The sequence below is a fragment of the Colletotrichum aenigma genome (genome assembly GCF_013390185.1).
Source record: "Colletotrichum aenigma strain Cg56 chromosome Unknown KSG_Cg56_contig02, whole genome shotgun sequence".
NCBI lineage: Eukaryota > Fungi > Ascomycota > Sordariomycetes > Glomerellales > Glomerellaceae > Colletotrichum > Colletotrichum aenigma.
The window spans coordinates 5,437,108-5,461,933 of NW_023500908.1; the positions used below are offsets into that span (position 1 = coordinate 5,437,108).

The 24,826-nt window shown below is 52.7% G+C and overlaps 8 protein-coding genes across 8 annotated transcripts; 5 read left to right on the forward strand and 3 right to left on the reverse strand.

The window, feature by feature from the left end:
- Positions 1-326: 326 nt before the first annotated feature.
- On the reverse strand, positions 327-1,559 carry CGCA056_v003487 (uncharacterized protein; the record flags this gene model as incomplete). The annotated part of the gene is made up of 2 exons (XM_037318744.1): positions 327-1,327; positions 1,442-1,559. 2 exons carry the CDS (start codon positions 1,557-1,559, stop codon positions 327-329), a joined length of 1,119 nt encoding a protein of 372 aa, XP_037183284.1.
- A 3,026-nt stretch (positions 1,560-4,585) lies between these two features.
- On the reverse strand, positions 4,586-5,322 carry OBAP1A (Oil body-associated protein 1A; the record flags this gene model as incomplete). The annotated part of the gene is made up of 2 exons (XM_037318745.1): positions 4,586-5,167; positions 5,233-5,322. The coding sequence occupies 2 exons, from the start codon at positions 5,320-5,322 to the stop codon at positions 4,586-4,588; spliced, it is 672 nt and encodes a 223-aa protein (XP_037183281.1).
- Positions 5,323-7,739: 2,417 nt separating this feature from the next.
- CGCA056_v003489 (uncharacterized protein) lies at positions 7,740-8,133 on the reverse strand (the record flags this gene model as incomplete). Its single annotated transcript, XM_037318746.1, has 3 exons — positions 7,740-7,841; positions 7,920-7,941; positions 8,045-8,133. The coding sequence occupies 3 exons, from the start codon at positions 8,131-8,133 to the stop codon at positions 7,740-7,742; spliced, it is 213 nt and encodes a 70-aa protein (XP_037183282.1).
- A 2,214-nt stretch (positions 8,134-10,347) lies between these two features.
- Positions 10,348-10,846, forward strand: CGCA056_v003490 (uncharacterized protein; the record flags this gene model as incomplete). The annotated part of the gene is made up of 2 exons (XM_037318747.1): positions 10,348-10,594; positions 10,656-10,846. The coding sequence occupies 2 exons, from the start codon at positions 10,348-10,350 to the stop codon at positions 10,844-10,846; spliced, it is 438 nt and encodes a 145-aa protein (XP_037184210.1).
- Positions 10,847-11,719: 873 nt separating this feature from the next.
- On the forward strand, positions 11,720-14,010 carry CGCA056_v003491 (uncharacterized protein; the record flags this gene model as incomplete). The annotated part of the gene is made up of 3 exons (XM_037318748.1): positions 11,720-12,150; positions 13,242-13,447; positions 13,499-14,010. The coding sequence occupies 3 exons, from the start codon at positions 11,720-11,722 to the stop codon at positions 14,008-14,010; spliced, it is 1,149 nt and encodes a 382-aa protein (XP_037184209.1).
- Positions 14,011-15,750: 1,740 nt separating this feature from the next.
- asaE-6 (MFS transporter asaE) lies at positions 15,751-17,373 on the forward strand (the record flags this gene model as incomplete). The annotated part of the gene is made up of 5 exons (XM_037318749.1): positions 15,751-16,033; positions 16,150-16,355; positions 16,436-16,730; positions 16,784-16,886; positions 16,947-17,373. The coding sequence occupies 5 exons, from the start codon at positions 15,751-15,753 to the stop codon at positions 17,371-17,373; spliced, it is 1,314 nt and encodes a 437-aa protein (XP_037183631.1).
- Positions 17,374-20,209: 2,836 nt separating this feature from the next.
- Positions 20,210-23,097, forward strand: PHOT1B (Phototropin-1B; the record flags this gene model as incomplete). Its single annotated transcript, XM_037318750.1, has 5 exons — positions 20,210-21,586; positions 21,651-21,985; positions 22,043-22,269; positions 22,362-22,705; positions 22,759-23,097. The coding sequence occupies 5 exons, from the start codon at positions 20,210-20,212 to the stop codon at positions 23,095-23,097; spliced, it is 2,622 nt and encodes an 873-aa protein (XP_037183699.1).
- A 1,092-nt stretch (positions 23,098-24,189) lies between these two features.
- On the forward strand, positions 24,190-24,585 carry CGCA056_v003494 (uncharacterized protein; the record flags this gene model as incomplete). Its single annotated transcript, XM_037318751.1, has 1 exon — positions 24,190-24,585. One exon carries the CDS (start codon positions 24,190-24,192, stop codon positions 24,583-24,585), a length of 396 nt encoding a protein of 131 aa, XP_037184214.1.
- Positions 24,586-24,826: the final 241 nt, after the last annotated feature.

A 24,826-nucleotide genomic window follows, 5' to 3' on the forward strand; every position in this document is an offset into this window, starting at 1 on the left:
ATTTGACATCAAATCATTGCTATGAAATTTTTTTATAATTTTACACACAATAGAGAAAAACAGTTTGTAGTTGCAAACCGCTCCAACAAGCACAAGAATGCTTTCCTTTTGACAAATTTGAGTTCCGGATGTGCTGATATTGTGTGCAAAACAAAGTGGGAAACTGATTAGGGAGGAGGGGTAAGGAGTCGTCGGCGGGAACCACACAACGTCAACGCTGAGAGAGACACATATGAAGGAGGAAGGAGGGAAAGCAACGCGCTCTAGGTAGAAGCTGAAACTTCTAATTGGAGTGTTGTCTGCTGTGGACTAAGCCCTCTCGCTCTTCATGGGGCAACCTCGGGCTGGAAGTCGGCTCCAGGCACGACGTAGCGCTTGGCCCATCTCAGGCCGCTGCTCTCCTCACGCTTCTGTCTGGCTGCGCGCTTTCCTCCGTTGCGGCCGGCGCGGCCGTTGCCCCTCTGGCGTCCGTTGCCGCCGTTATTCGCGTTGCCTCCAGTGTTGGCGTTGTTGTTGCCAGTGTTGCCAGTGTTACCGGTGTTGCCAGTGTTCGCGTTTCCATTTCCAGCGTTGGCGTTGCCACCGGCGCCGGCAGTGCCGTCGACAGATGGGCCAGTGTTGGTGGCGGGGAACTCCTTGGTCACGACCTCAGGGACACCCAGAAGCTTGTTGGCAGCCTCGGTGTTGGCCTGGCCCTCCTTAGTGCCGTCAATCTGGTTAGCCTTGATGGCGGCTGGGAGGTCGGCGGCATTCTGCTGCTGCTTGGCGAGGACACCCTCGAGGTCCTGGGCGGTCTTGATGTTCTGGGGAGTGTTCTGGGTGGGGGTGACATCGGGTTGCTGGACAGCGAAGCAGCCGCCGAAGGGGCCGGCGACGGCGTTGTTACGGCAGCGGACAGTGCAGACGTTTCCGGTGGAGGCGCCGGTGCACTTGAGGTCGTTGGGCATCGTGACGGTGATGTTGAACTGCTGGGCCTTGGCCTGGGAGAAGCCGTTGGTGCCGGGGACGTTGTTGGTGACCTCGAGAGGGATCTGGCCGGTGGCGGCCAGGGAGTTGCCGGTAGGGTCCAGGTCGCACGCGAAGGGGCCGGCGCCGTCGGCGTTCACCTGGTGAATGGTGACGGTGACCTTGGAGCCGGGCTTGACCTGCGTGACGGCGTTGGCAGCCAGGGCGTTCTCGGTGTTCTCGCCGACATCGATGTTGCCGGAGATCTCAGTACGTCCGCACTCGTTCACGGTGTTGGCCTTGATCTCGGCATCGCGGATCAGGGTGGCGTCCTGCTGGCAGGGGTTGATGGTCGTGCAGTTGCGGGCAAGGTTGGGGTCGACTGAAATTTGGAGTCAGTGAAATGAGTTCCACGATAAGCCCAGTGAATCCCCCGGTGATGAAATCTCATTTTGAAGCCATCACAACTGATTCGTTTGTTTTCCAGCTCACTTACCCTTGAAACCAACAGAAGCAGGACCACCGGCATCGCCCTGAGCATTAATGATAGCCGCGTGGCCGCGAACCACCGCCAGCATGGACGCGCCGATAATGATATCCTTGAAAGAAAGCATCTTGTCTCGCAGAGACTAAATTCAATGTGCCCAGCACGATTAAAGGAACGAAGTGAAGGAAGAAGAGAAGAGAAGGAAAAGAAAAGCGAAGCCCGCTGGGAGAGCGAAGGCACAAGTGAATGATATTGATTGTGTGGGTGAGGGAGGAAGAGGGAGAAACCTAAAAGACGAGACGACGCCGTGAAGGTCATCTTATACATAACCTCGCGGACGAGGGCCGAAACGACGTAAACGTAGTCAAACGCCCTCCATCAGTGATGTACGCTGATCTGCTCAGATCATCTGCAACACCTCCTGTCGCAAGGCTGTGGTGCTGGGCGGAGTCGCGACCTGACCCTGAACCAGTCCTCTCTTGGCAGATGGAGGGAAGCCTGGGAATAGGCACGCACTGGAAGGGGAGGGAAGGGGAAGGGTGAGGCGAGGCAGGGGTTGGTCAGGGTGAGCATGGTGCAGTTCGCGTGTTGGTCGAGGCCTTGTCAGCGGCCGGTAGCGAGGCATTCGGGTGGCATATGGGGGGGCATTACCATAGTATGGCCAGTATGGCAGCGCATTCGGGACGTGGAGGAGGCTCTGGGAGTGCGTTGGATGTGGATGTTGGGTGGTTGAGTCTGCCTCTGGTGGTGGTGGTGTTGGTGGATCTTGGAGTTTGGCGAAGGATCCCTGTCTGTTAACACACACAAGACCCCGGCCTCCCACCCTTCTAGCCCATGCAAGTCCGCCCTTGTCCGCTCTCGTCCGGGATGGTCAAGTCGGTTGCCCGCGAGTCAACGGCGAGTTTTCACAAACGGCGTCTAGCCGTGTTTGGCAGGGCCGAGACAGACGGGAGGTCGGACGATTAGGCGCTGAGGGGTTGGTTCTGAAGAGGCGAGCGTGTTTCACAGAGCATTACCAGATGCCCTAGTAAGCAATTTGACAACGGAGCCAGGGCATGTCAGCGCCCCTCCAAAACGCAGCCAGACCACCACCAGGCGCCCAAAAGGGGACCAAGGGGGGCGGCAGCGAGCGAGGATAATGAAGCTTACTACGCCGTCATAATGCCTGCGAAAGAGGAACCTACTTTGCCCTCCTCCTGCGAGATGGCTGCGGCCCATTGCTTTTTCTGGGTGCACCGCTGCGAGGTCGTCTGTTGTCCAAGGGTCGACCCGTCTCTTCTCGGCCAAAAGGGGGTCACAGACTCGAGGTGTGATACACGTGCCAAGAGGCAAAGCCCAAAGCGCGCGACGATGGCGGCGGCCGAGGGCGAGCGACGAGAGAGTGGAAAGCAGGGCGAGAGCGAACAGCAAGCCGGGGCTGGAAGATTCCTCCCATTCTTTTTCGTCCCATTCCTGAAATCCTGACGTTGACAGCCAGCAGGCAGGCATCGTGGCGTCCCGGCTGCGGCAGCGGGTAGGACGGACAGAACGTGGACTCGTCTGGTGTTGCTGACTCTCTCACACACTCACTCTTGCTCTTCCTTTCTCTCTCTTTTCCCTTACGCAGTCACCTTTTCGTCCCGCCCTCGAGGGTGAGACCGACGCTCGGAGACCGGCCGAAGGGGTCGCCTGTTTAGCCCAAAAGAAGCCACACAGGCGACGGATGGAGATGCCGCCCAGATCCATCCAGATCGTGGCTGGACTTGTTTTAGAGATTCCGACCAGACGACGAGGGCAAGAAGATGCGAGCCGCTAGTCCCAGTTCCCAATCCCGCCCAGCCCCAGCTGAGCCTCCTCCAAGAAGCTGTCAATTGTCGATGTTTATGACGATCGGGAGCCACTTACCGATGACCGACTCGGGGATTATGTGTGGTGTTGCGACCGTGAACTCCAGAAGCCAAGAACGAGCAACCTGCCTCAGCAGCGCATCAGCGTGGAGAGTCGCCGTCAATCAGCGTCAATCATCAGCAGCGGCCCTACCGATAGTAAAGCCAATCTCCTCGGGGGTCCGGGGAGCAATCTATCTTGCCCACACGAATCCCCGTATTCGACATAAGGTAACGGATACAATATACATAGATTAACGGGTACCTGACCGCCGGACGGACTAAAAGAGCGTTATATGGTACCTTGCATGGAAGGCCGTCCGTCACTGGGATGATGCACGCTGCTTGGCCACTTGGCGGACTTCACTCCTGCTTGCCTTGCCATTACGCTTTTGTCATGCTCATACAGTTTGGTTTCCATGGCTGCTAAGTTCCGGTCATAATTCCCGCCCGCGTCTCCAACACGGCTGCCACCTTACGCACACTCACACAAACCACCAAAACCACCACCAAGACAACCACCATCCCCAAATAAAAATTCTCCGCGACGGAAAGGAGAAGCGCGAGATCCACAAGATTGCTGCAAGGAGAGCGCCTCCCCCCGGCAGCGCAGGGATCCTAATACCAGGATCTACCCTTCACGTTTCACCTCGGCCCACAGTTAGAGCAGGTGTCATTCGATCACCGGCAGCCTCAAATGGGTGGGCTGCATCGCTCGTGGGTGGATTTTGGACGTTTCGAGACGAATCTGAAGCATCGACATCGAGCCACTAGGGTCGCAAAAAAGGAGATAGCTCGGGGTTCTTTGCGTCTTTGCAAGACAGCCATGCGCTGTGGTGTCGTCACTTGGCCAGTTTCTTCATGATATTGGTCCACACATGCAAACTCGAACGCTCTCTCTCTCAGTCTCGCGACCGGCGCCCCCGTCCTCCGTGTTCACATGGATTTCAATCTCGTCTCGCGCTGCCCTCCGCAACTGTAAAAGCTTAGTTTTTAATTACCTGCCCAAAATTGCTATGCTCCCCTCCCCTCCAACCCCGCCGAGCGTTCGCGTCGCCGTTCTCCTGTTCGACCCGCTTGCAACCTTATGCCAAAAAGTCGACGCCTGGACCAATGATAATTATGATCGGGGATTTAGGAGCGGCCTGGTCCCCTTTCTCGGCGGCACGATGCATCAACCTCGCAGATTGCCTATTTCCAGCCAGCACTGCAACCCAGCCCAGCGGCTGTCGCATCTAACCTCATTAGTGTTTGACGCTCTGCACCTCAGCCCCTTCGGCTTCCCCTTCTACTGCTGTGCCTTCTTCCAGGCTTGGTCAGCGTCGGGATGGACCGACGGCGAGGCAATATGCTTCCGCGCCTTCTGCTTTTCTTTATAATCCGTCTTGAACCGCCGGTCTCTATCGCCCACATACTTCTCAAAGTCCAACTGTCCCTCGGCCGTGAAGCTTGTCATCAGTTGCGGCTCTCCTAGAGGTAGCTGATGGCCCTTGTCAACCTGCCAGAGGTGATAGACCTTGCCGTAGACGCGAACAATCTCCTCCATTTCCTTGTTCTCCGCCGCCTCCCACAGCGCATCGGGCAACGACGGCTGGGGCATGATGAGCATCCCCGACTTGACCTCGTGCACATGGCTATGCCACAGCTTCCGCTCCTCCGGGTCCAGCGTCTCGTACAATTTCGGTGAAATCATGTACTCGATGCCAATGATGCGCGCGTGGGGCTCGGGGCTGTCGTAGAGGATGCACTGTCGGACATCGTCGTTCAAATGTCCGCAATAGTGGTTCGCCTCAACCACCCGGGACGGGTCCGAAGCGTAGGCGTGGAACGCGTTGAGATGCGCGCAGACGTTCTTCAGCGGCGCAAAGTCCTGGTTGTCCGGTTAGCACGATGGGATTCACCATCCATATGTCGCATCGGAAGGCAAAAGCAGACCTGGACGGCCGAGGCGCCGGCTTGCAGGACCTGGTTCTTGGTGGTAATCGGGTCGCCGGCGGCGGGGTTCGTTTCCGACTTGGTTGCCATTGTTCACCGTGAGCGAGATTGCAATGTCGCTCGCTAAGCGGGATCCTTGGGTGTAGTACCACGATTGGGTCTGTCGATGTTCGTCTAGACTTGCTTACCGCCGGACTTCGTGTCTTTGCGATTCCTTTCCTGTTTTTGGTCTTTGGAAAACCTCAGTTCGATAGTGATCATGTCTATGGTGTATTCGTGACGTCATGCAGCATGTGCGTGTCCTGCAACGCGAATTTCATCATGGTTGCGGCATGCGGTGGCATTGCGCATATCCTCTGCGAGTATTGGACGTCCGATTGTCGACCGCATTTCCAGAACGTGAACTCAGATGCACGGGCCGGAGGGTTGTTTCCGGCGGCTCTTGCTCTCGGCAGCCCAGTGCGGCAAAACCTTCCGAAGCTGATCCGGATGATCCGCTTCCGGGCGGGTGCTCCCGCCGTAGCGTGCTCCGAGGTTTTCTGGGTCTCGATCGGCCGGCGCCGAGGAGGGGCAGTGCATGTCCGGTCCAGGGCAGAGGTACCTGTACGGAAGGGCCCGATGATCAACGGTCACGAATCATGGTGCCATGAAACAGGCCGTTCAGGATTTCTGGAATTAGAGTCTCGAACAACTTTCATCAACTACGATTCAAGCACCCCTTTCAACCAGGTGAAAATCAATGATAAAACAAATACCAATGTCTTCAATGCCGCGGCATTAGGCGCGCCTCGTCAATTGATCTTACACTTCCAACATTGCGCAACATTCACGGTGTTACAAGACTGATGTATGGGGTTTATTCAAATAATTCAAGCTATCGATGGGCACCGCACGGTGAGACTGAGATAGTACACATTCCCCGTCGGCAGATGAACCGAGCGAACATGTCCAGCCTAGCTGTCAGCGCTCCTTAGACGATCTCCCTTAGGTGCAAAATATGCAGCCGCAGCTGAAGTCGAAGCTGCAATGGCGCTTGTGAACGTCGGGGTATGCGGCGATGATGGCGTCGACGTAGTCTTTGCTCAGCTTGATGGACGTAGTCTGCCCTTCAGGTGCAGGGGCAGCGACGGCAACGGACGCAAAGGCGAGCGCGGCGACGGCGAAAAATTTCATGATGGGTGCGATAAGACTGTAAAAGCGTTTTGGTCAGTTCAAGGCACACTCATGAAGTCTTTGGATTGAAAGATGAATCTTAGGCATGTGCGCTTACGGTTGTGCGAGTGAAAATGTCTTGTGACTCAGGTTTGATGAATGTTGAGATGCTACTTCTCCGGTGGGAACTTGTTGATGAACTCAAGTTTGACTGATGGCATCGACTTATCTTATATAGTCCAATGCTTCGGAAAGGTATCGCTTCCCCATTGTCACATACAACCTTCCATGTTCGCCGGAGAACAAGCCTTCAAAAAGTAAGGCTGATTCCACATTGGTGGGTTTCGAACTACCGTACTTGTCGTGACAAGTCCACGATTCATCTTTCAACATCTATACAGGCTTCTAACAACCAATACTGGCGTAATGGAAGCTAGAATCAACACGTCAGAGGTCTTGGCATTCTACGTCCCACAGGCGGAGGTCACATCCGTTGCTAGATGTGAGTGTCGATCGCAAAGCTATCCCCGAGCGGATGATCGTGCGCGCGAGTAACTAGCGAGAATCCCTAGGGCAACAGCAAGCATCATCTGGACTATCCGTACCATTGCTTCCAACGAATATTCAGATTTGTGAAAGGGGGTTCTCAGATTGCTCTATTCCAACTTGCAATCGGCGACCGACCGTGAAACTGACCGTGAAACTACAAGCAAAGTATGTTGAGATCACTCGTGGAACATAATTGACCGGTAGGATTCTCATGGGCGGCTTATCCCTCGGATTTCTCTTACATATGCACCTACCCCAACTCCCTATGACGGATCAGGCTTTACGAATCGACCTCATGACAGACGAAGGATTGTTCTTGGCAAATCATAGACTGCGGAGTTGAGCGAATCAACTTCCAGATTCAGACGCGTTGAACTAAGCGATATGATAGTACATGCACTTGTAATCATATATTGAGATTGTGGATGTTCGAATTTTCTCTAACTTTGATAAATCATTTTTGTTGGTGATTTGTGCAGCTTTCGTGAGGAGAAATGCGGGGTTTCAAAGTTTCAAGTGACTCAAATTGCATGAGCCCAGAAAACCTCTTGGATAGTATTCAATCATTTCTGTTTCTCATAGTATTGGAAAGAGAACGTGAGTCATCTTGGAAGAGAGCAGAATCCGGTGAAGCCCATCGTGTCAATTTCCTGCTCGTAACCCCTATTGTCTCGGTGTGCTCACCTCACCGAGTGCAACCTTTCACATGTTCTGGGCATTAGTGGCCCACCGAGGTTGTGGAGCATTTAGCCCGGTAACCGTCACTCGGTGGTATTCTCCACCTCGGTGAAAGCCGGAGAGACGATTCAGGATCTCGAAGGGGAAGCGGATCGGGTTGAAGAAAACTTTGCCCACTGCCACTCGATCACCAGCCTTGCCAAAATTTTGCAAAGAAACAGGAGAGTGCGCTGCACAATAATAGTGATGTTATTGTTGTTTAACTTTTCGAGGTCGCAACGCCCATGGAGCTCGGGTGCATTGCTTACGAAGTGAAGTGGGAGGAAACTCCTGGATCAACCATGTAGTCAGTGTTCAGCCAACGAATACGAGATATTCGTCAAAAGCTCAAAAACAGAATCAAGAAAAACATGGGCGCCGAGTCTCAAGTCACTGGAAGTTGTGCTGGGACTTGAGTAAATGCAGATCGATCTCATTATGGTAATTGCCGTTTTTGTCTCTGATGCCATCAAATCCCTGCATCAAGTTTTGTCTCCCCAGGCTTCTTCTATTCTTAGCATGATCATTGTCTGAGGTCGGATCCGATGGGAAGTCCGCGATCACCAGCTAAGCCGCCTTGCTGGGCTTAGTCCCTAGAGTGGCCCTTCAGCTAGTGAGCCTCCGCAACGATACGGACTACGTCACCACCCTAATTATTCTTCTCGATCAAATCTTCTTGCCATCTCCTGTGCTTTAGAGGTCGAATCGAACACCGTAGTTACAAGGCAATTGAGAGCTTCGGCTTGGAAGGGGTAGACTTGATCGCATGTCTACGAGTTGGCACGTGCCCCAGGCAATTTCACCACTCAAAATGTACAAGAATATTTGTGAATTGGCTCTGCGCCTCAACGCAATCTTCACACGAGACCCAAAGGCCACATGCCGAAAGCCGCGATGGGTAGCAATTGATTGAAGTGTGGAGTGAAAACTCTCAATGCGTTCGTCAATCCAAGAGGCAAATCCTCGTATTCTTTCGAGGATGAGCTTGAGGTGTCTTATTCTCCGCCGTTTTTCGGGCGGCGTGATGGTAGGGGCATCTGACGTACGTCTACGGGCCGATCTAGTGTGCCAAGCCACGAAGCTTGTGCGTTGGAGTGGAAGAAAAGATGCGACGGCGTCCGAGGATGTGCGAAACCAATACCATGTTCGTTGCTCATTGACGTGAGCGTGCGATCCAGGACGCGTCTGGCTAGGCATCAATACCAGCAACAGGAAGTAACGTTGAATTTCAGTAGAGCAGTGCTGCTGTAGAAACTGTAATGAAAAATAATCTAATACAATAACTACGCATCGTTCGTTATGCGTACGGCTTTGCAAATGACTCGTGGGTAAATCTGAATGCTCAATGTCCATGCAAGCGATGTGGAGAGGCAGTGTGAATTAAGGACCAAAATATGGTGAGTTAGTGCGAAAGAAAATGCAAAAGAAATCGTCACCCACAGGATTCGAACCTGCGCGTCCGAAGACACTGGCTTGATAGCAGATAATAGCAGGCCAGCCCATTAACCACTCTGGCAAGGTGACTAATCAGATGATGGAAGGAAGGCGCACTAAGTTGGTTATATTGGGCAAAATGTTAGGCAGGTACGATTGGCCCCGCAAACACGAGAAGATCGTCGAGCAGAGCTTCTGCTCCCAGCGACATGCAGCGGACAGTTGCGCACACCAGATCACTGCCGGCAGCTGGTTGGTTAGACCCCTAAAAAGCGGCGCATCCCACCCAGATCCCTCAGCTCCAGCACTTCATTGCGCCATGCTGGTCCTCTCCACATATTGAGGAACAACACTATGCTAACAGTTTGTCTGCTAGTCAGTTGTCTGACTCTTACGTGTTTGTTCTGTTTGGCCCATTGAAACGTTACCGTTGTTAGGCGGTAAGGACAGCCCGGTCCAGCGCCGTCTACTCGAATCGAAGCGAAGGAAAAAGCAACGCCACGCAGCGAAGCTCCCTTCTTCCCTCGGGGCAATACGAGAGCTTGTCAAAAACAAGTCGTTTTTATTTATAAAGATCGGCCGGATCGGCACTAAAACACTCGGGGAAAAGTAGGCCAAAGTTTGATTAGTGCCACCTTTGGGCCTCAGCCCCCGTCGCTTCTCCCGCGCGTGTCAGCGGCACGCTTCCCCCGACCGACCGAATTCCCTCTTTCCCCCCCCCTTTTCCGGGACTGACGTTGTTCAAATCTGCAATGTTCCCCGGGAAGAACCAAGAACCCGCTAAATTGGCGGAAACTGCTAAGAATAGGCGGATTAGGAAACTTTCTAGGCGTCATGCAGGCTGCGCTCAACGCCCAAAGTCTTCCAAGTGACCCAGGAAACGCTCCGATGGCGACATGAGCCGCAGCGCCACCCCGCTGGAGTCGGGAGCCGCTCGCTCGGCTAGCACGGGGGAGGATTGAGGGGACCCAACGATGTCATGCCCAGATGATGTGCGCCGCCCTACCGACATGTTGGCTGAGTGCCGGGAACCTGACGTCGGGTGATGCGAAAATAACCGTGGGGATATGGAGGCGGCTGGGGTTAAGTCTCCAAGTTCATTTGATGTTGTGATGGAATACTTAAAGATCGGCCAAATCCTCTCCATCCCATCTCCTCCTGTCCATCCCAACACGCATCTAGACATCCAACTAATCTGAACTCCTGAACCAACCACAATAATCATCCCACCTTAACCACCAAACCCCCTACAAATCATTCAAAATGCAGTTCCGCGCCTCCATCGCCGCCGCCGCCGCCGCCTCCCTCTTCGCCCTGGCCAACGCCCGCATCTACGGCATTGCCTTCCCCGAGACCGTCAAGGCCGGCGACCAGGTCAACGCCATCATCGAGACTGAGAACTACATCCAGTCCGTCCAGGATGTCGCCGTCGCCTTCGGCATCGCCCCCGAGGCCTCTGCCTACCCCGGCACCCTCTCCACAGTCATCGGCTCCTTCTACCTCGGACCTGGTAAGCCTCCTTGCGGACCCCACGGAAGCCACCTAATTTGATCTAACCTTGTGCCCAACAGAGAAGTCCAATGTTCTTGACAACATCACCGAGATCGTGACCATCCCCGCCGACCTCGCCGCTGGCACGTACGTCGTCTCCGCCGGCGTCTACAGCCTGTACGGTGCCTCTTCCAGCACCACCCTGACCAACTACAACGTCACCGTCACCGTCGGCGACGCTACCAGCGAGAACTACGTCGGTAGCCAGTAAACTCGGTACGACTTCATGAGCATCAGATAAAAATCACATGGCATATAAATGGCGTTGGGTCTGCTTCACTTGCATATGCACCACGACTTCCTTTCGACTGTCCTCTCAGACGCAACCAACTGAGGTGGAGAGCCTTATCTATTGGGCAAGATAGATGAATTCAATAATTGATAGTGTTTTCATCGCATGCGTTCCATTCAATCCTGCCTAAGGCAGGTCGCGCCCTCCAGACTCTATGAAGGCCAGCTTTTGTATGAAGTTTTGTATCGTAGAATGTTGATTAGCTTTGGACGATTGATTCCGGAAAACGCTCAAAACACTCAATTCCCAGGCTTCCGGTCTTTGATTTAATTGAAAAGGGGAACTGATAGTGGAAGCCGAAAGAGGAAATGTAAGCATGGATGACCTCAATATACGGCTGTGAACTGCGCCGCATACAGGCGTGGTGGACGTGTTCGATAAAGCCCCTGAATGTTTGCAAACGTGGTATTGAAGACACCGAACATTGCGACAAAAAGCAGGTCTGGTCTTGTTAAGTTGATAAAGAATGCCGGATACTTGGTAGGCTAGACTGGTTCTGGGGGTAGCAAACATCCAGGGGTTGTAACATTGGACCCAGACCAAGTCAAGGTGCATCTGACAGCCTGATTCCGAAAGTTCGTCGAGATTTCTGTCTCTCTGGTCTTCGTCATGCTCAAGCTCTTTCCCCGACCTCTCCGAGCTATCCAACATCTCGACTTCATTCTTCCAGAGTCGTCTGCACACTTCTTAATCGCCTGGTCTTCTGGATGTGACTTCTGTTCTTCATTGATAACCGACCTTCGACTATACCACAGTAACAACAGAGAGAAACTCCAGAAAGAGACGCCAAGCATGGCAGATGTCTTGGGAACAGTCCTTGGGGTGGTGTCCCTAAGGCTTCAAGTCGGCGCCAGCATCAGCAATTATCTCGATGGAGTCCAATACCGCAAAGAGGACATGGAGTATACAACGGGATGTTGCAAATATATGAACGCTCTGTTGCAACAGATCAAGTCACTTCAATACCAACTTACCGGCGTCAACATCAGCGCCGTGAGAGAGGCCATGACGACAGCGGAAGTCGAACTATCCACCCTCGGTAACTTTGTTGAAAAGATACGCACCGGGAACAACACCAAATCCCCGAATTCGGTCATGAAGAGGGCAAAGAAACAGAAAATGAAGCTTTTGTATCAGTTCCAGCAAGATCATCTGTATCGCCTCAACGCCCAGCTGGACGCTGCCAACAGAGCTCTTCAGGCGGCCCTGCTACAGGTCCAATCGTTTGTGACACTTTGGGCTCTTACAATTTGACTCCAACCATGCGTATAGGAAGCTCTCCATCGGCCATGGAGAGGATTTGCAAGGACAGAGAACTGGCCTCGATTCATTATCGCGGGGAGTTTCTCAAATGCACTTGGCTGTTCAGACGTCTGTCCAGCAGAATCACTCACACGAAATGATCTTGAATTCGACTTTGAACAACATCGAAAAGAAAACGACGAATTCGCTTTTGGCCGCAACTCAAAAGGAGACAACTCTGGTTAGACAAGATCTAAAGGAGTTGAAACTGATGTTGACGTCCTTGATGTTTTCATCTTCCGATGACAGGGCGGTCCTACCACGATTGGTCTCAAGACCAGACGTGTTGAAGAACTTATGCGACATTGCAGAAATCGACAGTGGAAATAGCGCGACCGGTCTTGCAGCACACGATCCAGACCGTCCGTTCTCGGGACGCCGCTCCTATCCTGGATTCCAATGCACCTGCAAGCCACGTCAAGTGTGCAGACAGAGGAGACAACGGATGGGACTGGCGTTCTGGGAGCAATCAAGCCTAATTGGTAACGTTCATGCGTCCTGGTGCTCCTTCGCTAGCGTATGCACGACATTGAATGATACATGGTCTATCAGTATCTCGACAACTACTCTGAAAGCCATTCTTCCTGCCGCTATCACGTTATCGATGTCCGCCACCTTTGGTGCGGGGGGCTTTGGCATATCGCCATCCTTCACATACTATCCCGTCCGCCAAAATAGCCCGGCTCTGAACATCATTCGCCTTTTGGAACCCGCATTCTTCCATCGGAAGTGGAATGACGAAGAGTGCAGTGACCTGATTCAATGCGACTTGAAGACCCTGCAGGCCACGTTCATGGCCAAAACATCGTCTCCCCTTGAGATTGATAACTCGGGATGCAGTCTTCTGGGAGTCATGTCTCGCATAGTGGCCAATAGAACTTGGCAAGGGTATAGAAACAGGGTATTTGCCTTTTTGGTTGACGCGGGAGTTCCACGGGACCGACCAGATGAGCATGGATCGTGCGTATCTTGGTGCCCTATTAGAAGCCAGAATGCTAACATTGATCTACAGATATCCGTTTCATTTGTACATCTGCCTCTCATTTACTCCTTTGGATGCTCTTGCGCAGAGCATGGGCGCGCTCGACATCCTCTTGCCGGATGACAGCGTAACCCCGCTGATTCCACAGGATGCGAAAATGCATCCTCAAAATTGCGACGCGGAGGCAATGCAAGCTTTCAGAAGAGCGTCTGCTACATCTTTGAAGATGAGGAAAGGTAAGTATCCCGACTAACTTGATTGTTACGACAGGGCCTAATCAGTTGCAGCCTACGAAGGCCACCTCATGGGAGCCATTGTCCGGCAAAACAAAACGATGCTGCTCGACATCCTCAAGAAGAATGCCAGCAGGTCAGAGTTGTGCGAGATGGACCCATTTGGCCAGAAGATGCTGAATTATCTTGTGGGATGGCCCGAAGGCCTACAGATCATGGTTGAACACTATGGCCTTGCCAGCCTCCAGCTACTCGACCAAAGTCAGTCCACTTTACTTAGCAGCGCTCTCAGCTGGAGTGGGAAGATATGCGTAGGCTACAGCCCGCAGAGCTATTTGGGTGACTGCCCATCCGCAAACGCCGTCGATCTACTCGTGAAAGCCGGAAAGGACTCTTCACTCCAATTCAACTTGCATGACAACTGGGTAAATGCAATGCTTGGCGCTTCGGTCAAGGCAAGAGACCTGATTATAGACGAGCTCAAAATTCGCAGGGAAGAGCTGAAACGTCTGGGACTCATGCACTTGAACTGCGATCAAATCGACAGGATGGACCTCAGGAAATAATACACTGTTCTCGACTACTACACCAGGCAAGTCTTGGAATCACTCGATTCGAAAGGCGTCAATGTTCATCCCCGTTGTCGAACGGACTTGCACGCCACAGAGTGGCAATTGGGGGTCACATCCAACGAGCCGAGTGACAAGATATGGTGCAGGGGTGCGTCTGTCTATCACATTCTGGGAGCGTCCATTGAATTTTGGTTCATGCAACGTGGTGCAAGCCTGCAGAGACAAGTACCCAACTGCGTGGCCAAGTACTCTACAGCACATCATGTTCTGAGATTAGTCGGGTCTTGTAGCAACTTTGCGAAGGACAACAGCTCCTTCCGCTTGCTGCACCGCCTTTTGGAACCCTATGGTGTGTTGATGCCGACCTTTGATACAAGAGACATTTGCAATTGTGGATGCTCCGTTGGCGGCTGCAGCCCTTACAACTTAATGTGGAAGACAGCCCTGGAAAATTATAGAAGGTCCGTCTATGCAGGAGACACGGCGCACATGATGAACTTTGTCCGTGAGCGGACTTTGGCGATGGAAGCAGCTTTTGATTTCCCGCGGCACATCAAGCAAACATGGCTGCGGGCGTGCACCTATGCCATGCTGCCCCTTCGGCATACTTGCTGTTGCGATGGCTTCCAAGAACATGACGATGAAGTAATTCTTGAGATCTTGGAAGAAGAAGTTGAGGCTCTCGAGGTTCTCATGGTTGAGCTTGATAGGAAATGGGAAGAGTTGGACTGCTCTTTAGCGGAGTTCTATCCGTTATATTGGGTCTACAGAATGTATGAGGTGCTCCGTCAGATGGACGAATGAATGCTGACGGCCGAAGAGATACGCAATATGAAGGAGCTAGGTATCGATTTGGCAGTCGGACCTGAGCCTTTCACGCTGGAGAAAGGTTCCTATGAGAACAAAGACTCTGTAGAGTATTGGTGTCAGCGGATGGACGCGTTGGTTGCGTGAGGGCAAACATGGAATGGTATTATTCTATGAGAAAACAAATATGTACAATGATAGTCAGCAAAGCGGAGTACGGCCGGACTGGGAATGAGGCAATCAAGAATGATCTGTTGAGGGCCCTACCTATCGACGTGTCCCCCCAACCCTTCCCCTTCAAACGAGTGCCGTTGTCCTCGTCCAGGTAAGACTTTCACAATATTTTCGAGATTGTCGTGATGTATCGTATGCGAGTCAATGCGCGCGGCATAGCAGTAATGCAGAATGATGGCGTCTCAGCAGCCGTTCTTCGGATTGCTCTGTTGCCTTACAGTCATGGCGACACAAGGACCGAAGCTACTATTCGGCCTCATCAAGTCAAACCTATATCTTCGGCCGCCGCAATAGACCGAGGCCGGCACCCGGTCCCTCGGCCTCGGAGGTCGGATCACAAAAGATCAAGGCGCCGGCGCTGCCCACGGGTGTTGGGCCGCACTAACGGTTGGTGAGACAATGTCATCAAGCCACCGGGCGTCTTTGCTTACGGCACACGGCGCCAATAGACCAGCTTTCTTTCTCTGACCAATCCATTTCGCGCTTGTCTCGCGGTTAATCAAAGTCCGTAATTTCTTACATCCGTCTGACTGCTTTGGGACTTTTGTTTTGTTTGCTGGACCGCCGGTCCTGAAGAAGTCCCATTCTCCCACCTCCTCTCTCTTTCTCCCGTCGCCGGCCACAAACACCGCATCATCGGATCGATCATTCGTCGAACCATCATCGACAGCATCGCACAGCATCGGGGTAAAGATGTCCGACACAGAAAAGAAGGAGGAGTTCGCGCCTCAAGCGCCGCCTGCCAGCGATGGAGAGGCAGAGGCTGTCAAGAGTCCTGCGAGCCCAGCAGGGTTCGATAAATCAGCATTCCCGGAGGGCGGTGCCAAGGCTTGGCTGACTGTCTCTGGCGCCTCGGCGTGCCTTTTCGTTTCCTTTGGATGGGTGAATTGTGTTGGCATTTTCCAAGATTATTACCAGGAAAATCAATTGCGCGACTACACGCCATCGGAAATTGCATGGATCCCTGCACTGCAAAGTAAGATCGACCTCTTTAGTTCTTTTCACTCATTATTTTTCACCTCTCGTCATCTGACTCTACTTGTATGAACATATGATATCGGGAAAATCGCTAATCGTGCTCATCATGGGCAGTCTTCTTCATGATCTTCAGCGGCCTGTTCATCGGCAAAGTAATTGACGACTATGGACCGGCGCTTCCCCTTGCCATTGGCACATTCTTCCACGTCTTCGGCCTGATGATGGTCAGCATCTCAAAAACGTATTACCAAATTCTGCTTAGCCAAGCTATCTGCTCTGCAATCGGCGCCTCGATGGTGTTCTATCCTGCTTTTACCTGTGTAAGTCAACACATCTCAAGCTCGTTCAAACCCTCCACGTGGGTGACATGCGGCTGACAACGTCATTTCATTCCATGCAGGTTACGACATGGTTCTTCAAGAAACGTGGCGCCGCCATTGGGCTCACGGTCTGCGGCTCGTCCCTCGGAGGCGTCATCTTTCCCATCATGCTGATTCATCTCATCCCGCAGATCGGCTTCGGCTGGTCTATGAGGGTCTGTGCCTTTCTCATTCTGGCTCTGCTGATCTGGGCCAACTTCACCGTTCGCTCACGCATCCCGCCAACCAAACGCCCGTTTCGCGTCATGGCTTTCTTTCAACCTTTCCGGGAACTGCCCTTCTCAATGCTTACTGCAGCAGTTTACTTCTTCTACTGTAAGCCTTTTTCGGAAGCGACGCATCATGGCTCTCAAGCTAACTCTATCAAGGGGGCATGTTCATTCCCATCACCTTCATCGTGGTAGAGGCTCGCGCAGGGGGCATGTCGGAGGGCTTGTCACAATACCTCGTCCCCATCCTGAACGGCGCCAGGTAAGAAACTCCCGCCGTTGTGCGGACTGTTGTCCATCGTTGCTGACTCGTTACTCGCAGTATCATCGGACGCACAGTACCCAACGCCCTCGCTGACAAGGTTGGCCACTTCAACATGATGATCACAATGAGCTTCTTGACCATGATTCTTATCCTGGCCTTTTGGCTGCCTGCGACCGGAAACGCCGCAGACATCACCTTTGCGGCCCTGTTTGGAGTAGCATCCGGAGCCGGTATTGGCTTGACACCCGTGCTCGTCGCGCACATCTCGCCCATTCAGGATATTGGAGTCCGTACCGGCGCTGCGTACGCCGTTGCGTCTATCGCTGCCTTGACCGGCTCGCCAATTGGTGGCGCCATCATCAGCAGCAGTCGCGGGTCGTTCCAAAACACCAAGATATTTGGTGGAGTGTGCTGTGCTGTCGGTGTAGTATTATTCATCGCTGCCAGAGTAGCACTGGTGGGTTGGAAACCGCAAAAGGTCTGATGTTCTGTACAAGAGTGCCCTGATACATATGCGTATGCAGCTGGAAAAGACAGCATCCAATAACAGCCATCCAATACATGTAAGGCAATGATAAACAGCGGTTTTGGCAAGGAGGCTGAGTAGATGTATATACCCAAGTTGGCACAGCTCATCTTCATGTTTTTAACAATCAACCTACTTTACAAACAGTCAATGAGGCGACTTTACACCACTCTCTGCTAGACTTGAAGCCTGCTCATCTAGTAATGCATGGTCTGGAACTTCTAATTCTCGCTACATCGTTAGCTCCACGCAATTTGTAAGTTGAGGCAGGCCAGTTTCCCCACTTCCGAGAACGACAATCATTCAATAGTCGAGGAGGACATGTTCAAGGCGACCCGGCTGTGAGCGACCCTCAGGATTAATCAAGGCAGACCTTAGCTACATATCTGGTAGGACCCATAGCACCCACGACCGCTCACACGCAGACGCTTGGTATCCACTCCATGCATCATCCTGATGCGGTGCTTACCCCGTCGATCGATGCCCTCAGGAACGTTGAGCACGGTTGTGGATGACCGATCACGATAAGCATTTTCACCCGCAGATCGATGAGCCGTGGGACTCGTGGGTTCAAACCAACGCACAGGGTGCATGCACGTCACAGCTCCGCACATAAAGATAGAAACATGGATTCAACCAAAGTACAGGAAACTGCTCGCGTGATCATAGCGCGCCAATGTTCATTCGCAACGATTTCATATGAATCCCCACATATGAGTGTGCTCATCGTACTCGCATCTCAAGCTGGAGCGGCCGTTCACATTTGCAGTTGCGAATAAGAGATGTCGCGCAAACAAACTTTCTGTCAAACTGATGATAGCTCAAGACCCTATGCCTTATCAGTCACTTTTCACTTTCTAGATCTGGGCAGATTGCATGCTAACTGCTACCGGCGGCAGCCAGCCCAGTGATGGACGGCACTTGGACATGGTGTGGTCACTATTTTCGGAACTTTGACAGGGAGAAAAATGGAGCTCTGGCCCACTTCCCAGACACCAGGGCTCTGGGTGAGCTTTGCCCACCTTTTGCCATGCGAGAAAAGTATGTATGGCGGCGGTAAAAGTAAGCTTCAACTTGAGACGAACGCCTCTTGAGTCGGGGCTGGGAGATATGCTTGACGCCAGTCGGGATGGGAGCTGAAGAACATCAATGACGGTGGAGTGGTCGAAGCTCTCTGAGCTGTGTAGAATGTTTAGCAGACACACCCACACCCCTTTTCGTTTACGAGAAAAGAGGCAAAGTCATGGGCCCCCGAATCTCCTCATACCGATAGAAACGCTCGAGCCCTTCCATTGTGTCGTCATGGTAGCACCGTGGTCTGGCCGCACCCATGTGGCGCAGGGTTACATTGACAAACTCCGCGTCATCCATTCATCTCCTTGACAGCGAGTTCAGAACAACGCTCGGACGTCGAAGGTTGGCGCTGCAAAAATCGCGACATTCACCGAGAAGGGTATGCCTGCGGCCCTTAATTCGCTTCGCTATTGATACGGCTGGAAACAATATGAATGTTTCTTCCCCTGGCTTCTGGGAGAACCGAGGTCTTTGCAAAGCAGTTGAGTGGAGTCAAAAAGGGTTGGTTCTCTCCATCAAGTCGCAAGACGGGCTGCTTCTCGCCATGCAACTCGTTAAAGTCAAGGATGCATTGCTAACTCATGGCCGAAATCGAATCGCCGATCTCACGGTCGCATCCAACAGACTTTGAAGTGTGCCGAAAGTAACAACTGCAACATCACGGCTTCCTTCCAATCGCAAATCATGCGCATGCTGGGTGTACAACGGGCCTGTAACGGTGCCAGTGATAACTGGGCGCACATGCAGTTTTGGTATGGCTTTGACTCTGGCGGCACGATGCATCAACCATAATGGTCATTGACTTGGGAGAAAAACAAAAGCCACGCGCCTCGGCTATCGATGATCCTAGGATCCCTGTCGACGCAATATGGAGCTGTTGTGGGCGTTGGAGGCCATTTCCGAGCAACTCCACTCCTGTGACAGCTTTAAGGGTCTCGAGCAGCTCCTCGAACGGCCAAAACAGAGACGGACAAGCGAGTCAAACAGCATATCGCAAATTAGCGCAGCGAAGATGAGCTTTCAGCGTCGTCCCGGGTGGTGGGGGAGTTCCCACGACAATCAGCACATTCTTCATGCAAAGCATCTAGATACCAGAATTCCCAAGCCTCTGACGGATCCAAGTTCCGGAGACAAATGTCACCCTACTACTTTGCAAGCTCCTCCCGGCTGCACATCTGCCCGTCCGCGGTCCGAGCACAAGCTAGGAGGGATCTTCGACCGATGACCAGTGCCCTGTCGTCCCATCTTGAGCCACTCTCCCAACCAGTCACAGCAGCAAGACTATCACCACCGCCCTCACTCCAGCAGGAGAAAACAGGTTTCTATGGGTCCAACCCCTCTCGTTGTGGCGAGCATTCCCCTGCTCCCTGCCAAGTGCCGGCCGTGATCACTCCCAACAGACGAGCAACGCTCGAGCGTGCATGTCAAATGGAGATACCAAATCCTGGCCGCGGCTTGCTCCGATCTTTCAAGAAGACAACGGACGCGCCGCTTTCCCCTTTCCCCCGTTTCCCGGAAGAGCTCTTTTCTTTTTTCTCTGAAAAAAATACTGCCACCACTCACATTGCCGCGGGGTGAGACAATCGCGCGCCAAACTCACTCAAGCTAGGTTTCGCTCATTGGCGAGCTGAGCCCTCGAGCACTCTTTTTGCAATTGGTTTATACGCGGAATTGCTTTGTTAGGCCCGGCGCGAAAGGCTTTCTTTTTTTCATCTCAGCCATGGCGCCCGGGTATGATGTAGATGACCACGCTGCCCACCTTCTCGTCGCCGGGAACGGCAACGCGGCGAAGTCTATTCCTACGGGGACCGTCGATGACGAGCTGTTCGCGAAGGTCTTACCACGGGTAGACAACGGGGCCATTCACGCAGCGCGGCTTGCGTTTGGTAACGAATCCGAAGATGAGAGTGAGGACGAGGTCCGTCGACCACAGCGAGGCCGCTCGCTGTCCGAGTCTAGCATCATGGTGGGAGCTGTCGGAAGCCACTCCGAAAGGGATACGGCCATAACAGTAGAGGACAGGGAAGCTTCCCGCCCGGGGCGAGACAGCATGGACTTTAACCCTCCCGCCCGTCCTTTGTCTCGCGGCGACTTGATGCCCCCCGATTTCTCCCATTCAAGGCCCGATCGGGACATTGTCGCCGTTCCTGCTCGAGGCTCGTCTCGCCCCGATCGAGGCAGCATTGACAACAGCGGTCGGATCACATCTCGTCGAGATTATAACATTCCTCAACGGCCCCCTCGCGCCGAAGACATCGAGGCCGCAAGAAGAATTTTGGCGCAGGCTGGAGAGGGCGACTATTACTCATCCAAATCTCCCCGAGGGGCGGCTCACTCCTCACCGCGAGCAGCCCGCTCAGCAACGCCTCCCCCCATCGGCCGACCTCACAGGAGAATCATCTACGACGAATCCGACGAGGAGGATGAAGAAGACTTCAGCGACCGCAACTATCACGACGAAATTCGGGACGAGGTGCGCGATGCTGTAGTGGCAACTCCAGTTACTGCCATTCACTTGCCGATAGCAGACAAGTCTCAAGATTCCTCCAGACCACCGGCATCACACCACCGGCACAGTCGCGGCAGCAGACCCGTAACCTCGAGGCAGTCGTCTCGTCAATCTTCCCAGCCACCACCCATTTCGCGCGCGAGCGCATCACTCGCGGCGCACAAACGGGAGCTGCGGACACCTGTTCTCGATCAGCATCGGTTGTACCAGGATGCGGAGCCGCCCCCAATCAGCCAGAGACGTCCCGATCCCCCACGCTCACGCCGCACGCCATATAAAGTGTACAACATGGACGACGATCAGGATCAGGACTACAGCGTGAAGAACGGGCTGGCGGCGAGGCTGACCCCGGATTACAGACCAGAAACGGGAGATAGACGGGCAATGAGCGACGATTCTATCTCCATTTCACGACAATCCACGTCCAAGCACAGCATCACCAGCAATGGCTCCGGATCGAACCGCACCGTCGATTTCTTTGGGCCTGGAATTTTCCAGGTTGTTTTACACAATCCGACAACTTCGCACCAACTGCTGAAATTCGCCGAAGCAAGATTTTGCAGCGAAAGTGTCGAATTCCTCAAAAAGGTAAGCAACTTTCGTGTCTCGAGCCGGGGCTTGGACGCAATCACTGACGTCATTGAATCTGCAGGTCGAGCAGTACCATACGACCCTGAATGATCTCGCGGGCATCATGACATCAATTCACAAGGACTTCCTCTCCGAGAGCTCGTCGAAGCAAATCAACGTCAATGGCGAAATGAGGAAGCAGGTCCACGTTGAGATGAAGGCGCTCATGACCAAGACACTCCCGTCGATGGAATCTCTGTTCTCCGATCTTCAGGAGAGTGTTGAGCAAGATGTCTTCTTGGACATTTATCCCCGTTTCGTGCGCTATCAAATGGCACACAACGCGACAAGGGCCTTGGCTACAAATCGACACACATATCAGGGGCTCGGTGACTGCTTCTGTTTAACAAATCCATCGTAAGTTTACTCTCCAGTAGCACTCACGTCTGCGAAGCTGACGTTGCACGTAAACAGAGTTGCAGACAATCCGATCGTATTTGCCTCGGACGGCTTTGTCAAGGTCACCGGATACACGCGTCCCGAAATCATCCCACGAAACTGCAGATTCCTCCAAGGAGCACACACAGACCGAGTGCCAATTCGTCGACTGAAGAATGCTATCGAGGAGCGGAAGGAGTCAGTTGAACTCATTTTGAACTACAAGAAGAATGGCGATCCTTTCTGGAACTTGCTCTATGTCGGTAAGTTTTTGGCTAGGTCTGCCAAGCGTTCTCCTAGAGAAATCCCTCGAATGCTTAGAGAGTCTTACCAGAAGCTGATTCTCAATCTCCAGCTCCCTTATACAACGAAGCAGGCAAGCTAGCTTTCTTCATCGGTGGCCAGATCAACTGCTCCACTACCATCCACAGCAACGTGGATGTCATGAGAGTCCTATCAACCTCAACCAATGACGATACTCAAGACGAGACTAAACTTAACGCACCGCCCATGCACCGATCCAGCTCAATGCCTTCCGCGCGGAAAGCATTCCTCAAAGCCCTGGGAGTACGCGTGGAAAGCAATAACGCGCCGACCACAGTCACCACCGAAGCAGGGATGGAAAACAAGCTGCTGCACCGCATGGAGGGCCAAAGCCTGAATGCGCAGATGAAGGAGTTCTACACTGCGTACTCAAAGGTATGATAACTTGAATCCAAATGTTGAACAGTCGACTGACATTCATGGACTAGTATTTGGTCTTGAGCTACGATTCCTTCATCATCAGGTTCTACTCTGAGGGCGTGATGGAGATGCTTCACCCCGCAAACAACAACATCGGCCTGGTCACCGGCCAGGAAATCTTCCGCTTCTTCAAGCAAAACATGGTAAACCACCAATCCGACTACAAGGCCCGAGTTCGCAGCGCTATCCGCTCTGGGTCACCAATCTCGATGGAGATCCGGCTGCAGACTCGGCGCAGTGCTCTCTTCCGGGGAGATGAAAAGTTTGTGACTCACTGGACACCGCTGAAGGATGACAAGTCTGCCGTGCATTACGTCGTTCTTACGATGGCGCCGGCGATCCAGTGAAAAGCTCTCACTCAGCATTAAAGGGGAGGATCGTAAAACTCGACAGCTTCATTCCTTTTGTATTTGACATGCAAAATACCCTTCTTCCAGAGTTATATGTGAGGCAAATTCTGCTTTCACATTGCTTTCTGAAGATCCGTAGCAATTTATTATTAGAATGTCTTCTGGATGACTCACCTTTTTGAACTGTCAGGTGTGAGTGAGCACCGTGCTTGCATCTGCGTTCTCTCCCCATGCACCAAGCTCGGGAGGGCTTGTCCAAGCACTCATGTATCGAAGTTCATTCAAAGTTGATCGGCGAATTATCCGAGGCAAAGCCCCATCGGGGCTCGCGGAAGTAGAATCAAAAGCCTGCGCCCAATATCTGAAACGGGGCTTCGTATTGACAGGTGCCAGAGCTGCGTACCGCCCATGGTCTAAGACGTCTGCCCATGGCAATTTCGACCCGACACGGCACGGTTTACAGAGCAGGCGAACGGCAACTTCTCCCAATGATTTCGCAGCTGACTTGAGTCATGATTCTCGGCACAACCTTTCTGCTTTTGTCCACAGTCGGCATCTTTCCTGAACTCTGATTGAGTCCCAGCCGGCTGGATTGCAATACTAATCAGCTCGGCACATTCCAGAGTAATTCTCCGCCTGATCTGACGAGTCGATTCCAATCTATGCGAAATCTGGCGCCAAAGTATGCATCATCCGGAGAGGCTTTGCGCGTGAACCTCACATGATGAGACGATCTCAGCCCTGTATTGGGTCTGAAACGGTCTAATAAGCTTCAGAGAACGGGACGAACCAAGCTTCTTTGGGAAATGAAGCTTACCTTTACGAAATTGAGGAATGTTCATGATGCGAGGCCGTAGAAGCAATTTCGAGTATAAAGTGTCCTCATGGGGCAGCTATGTGCATCCTTTTCCCATACTCACTCATCGGTCTCTACCTTCAGTCTTTCATTGAATAACGTTCAGTCCCCTCGTTTCTTGTGAGTGAGCGCCGATGCTATGTGGCAACTACAGTGGTGTATGTGTATTAACATGCTCTTGTAACGCATAGGTCTTCCCAAGTCAAATCCGTTTCAAAATTTACGACCACAAAATGCAGCTCTCGCTCTCGCTTTCTTTCTTGGCGGTCCTCGGCATGGCCTCCGCCGCCGCCGAGTGTGAGCGCAACGGCTTCTACAACGGCCCTTTCGCGAACAACAAGAACCTCAATGCCCCCAACGACGTCGGTGCGACCACCCCGTTCGTGTGGAACGGCAACACGATCATGGTCAAGATGCAAGCCAAGAGAGACTCGTGCGACCCCGAGGGTGACTGCGACGACGACATCACATACAACTTCAAAAACCAGGGCAAAGTCCGGATTAGGGCCAGGATAGAGGAGTCGAAGAACGATCACTTGGAGATCATCCTGCCCCCTGGAGCTGATTGTGACGTTGGCCGGTACTTCAATCGTTATGATGCGCCGTATCAGGTCTCTTTTGCTCAATGATCTGAAGCTGTCGCGTCGAGCCTGGAGTAGTTTATGCACTTGTATCTATTGAATAGTTTCTATACAAAAGAAAAGCCAGTTTATAAGTGTTCGTTCTGTGACTTTACATGAGTATAATAAGTGTAGCATCGCGAGTTCATAAAGCCGATGATCATATCAGACCTAGGTCCTTACTAAGTCGCCATAAAGACGCCGAAGTGAGTTTTATCAGCGTCACAAGTACGGGCACTGTGTTCGGTTG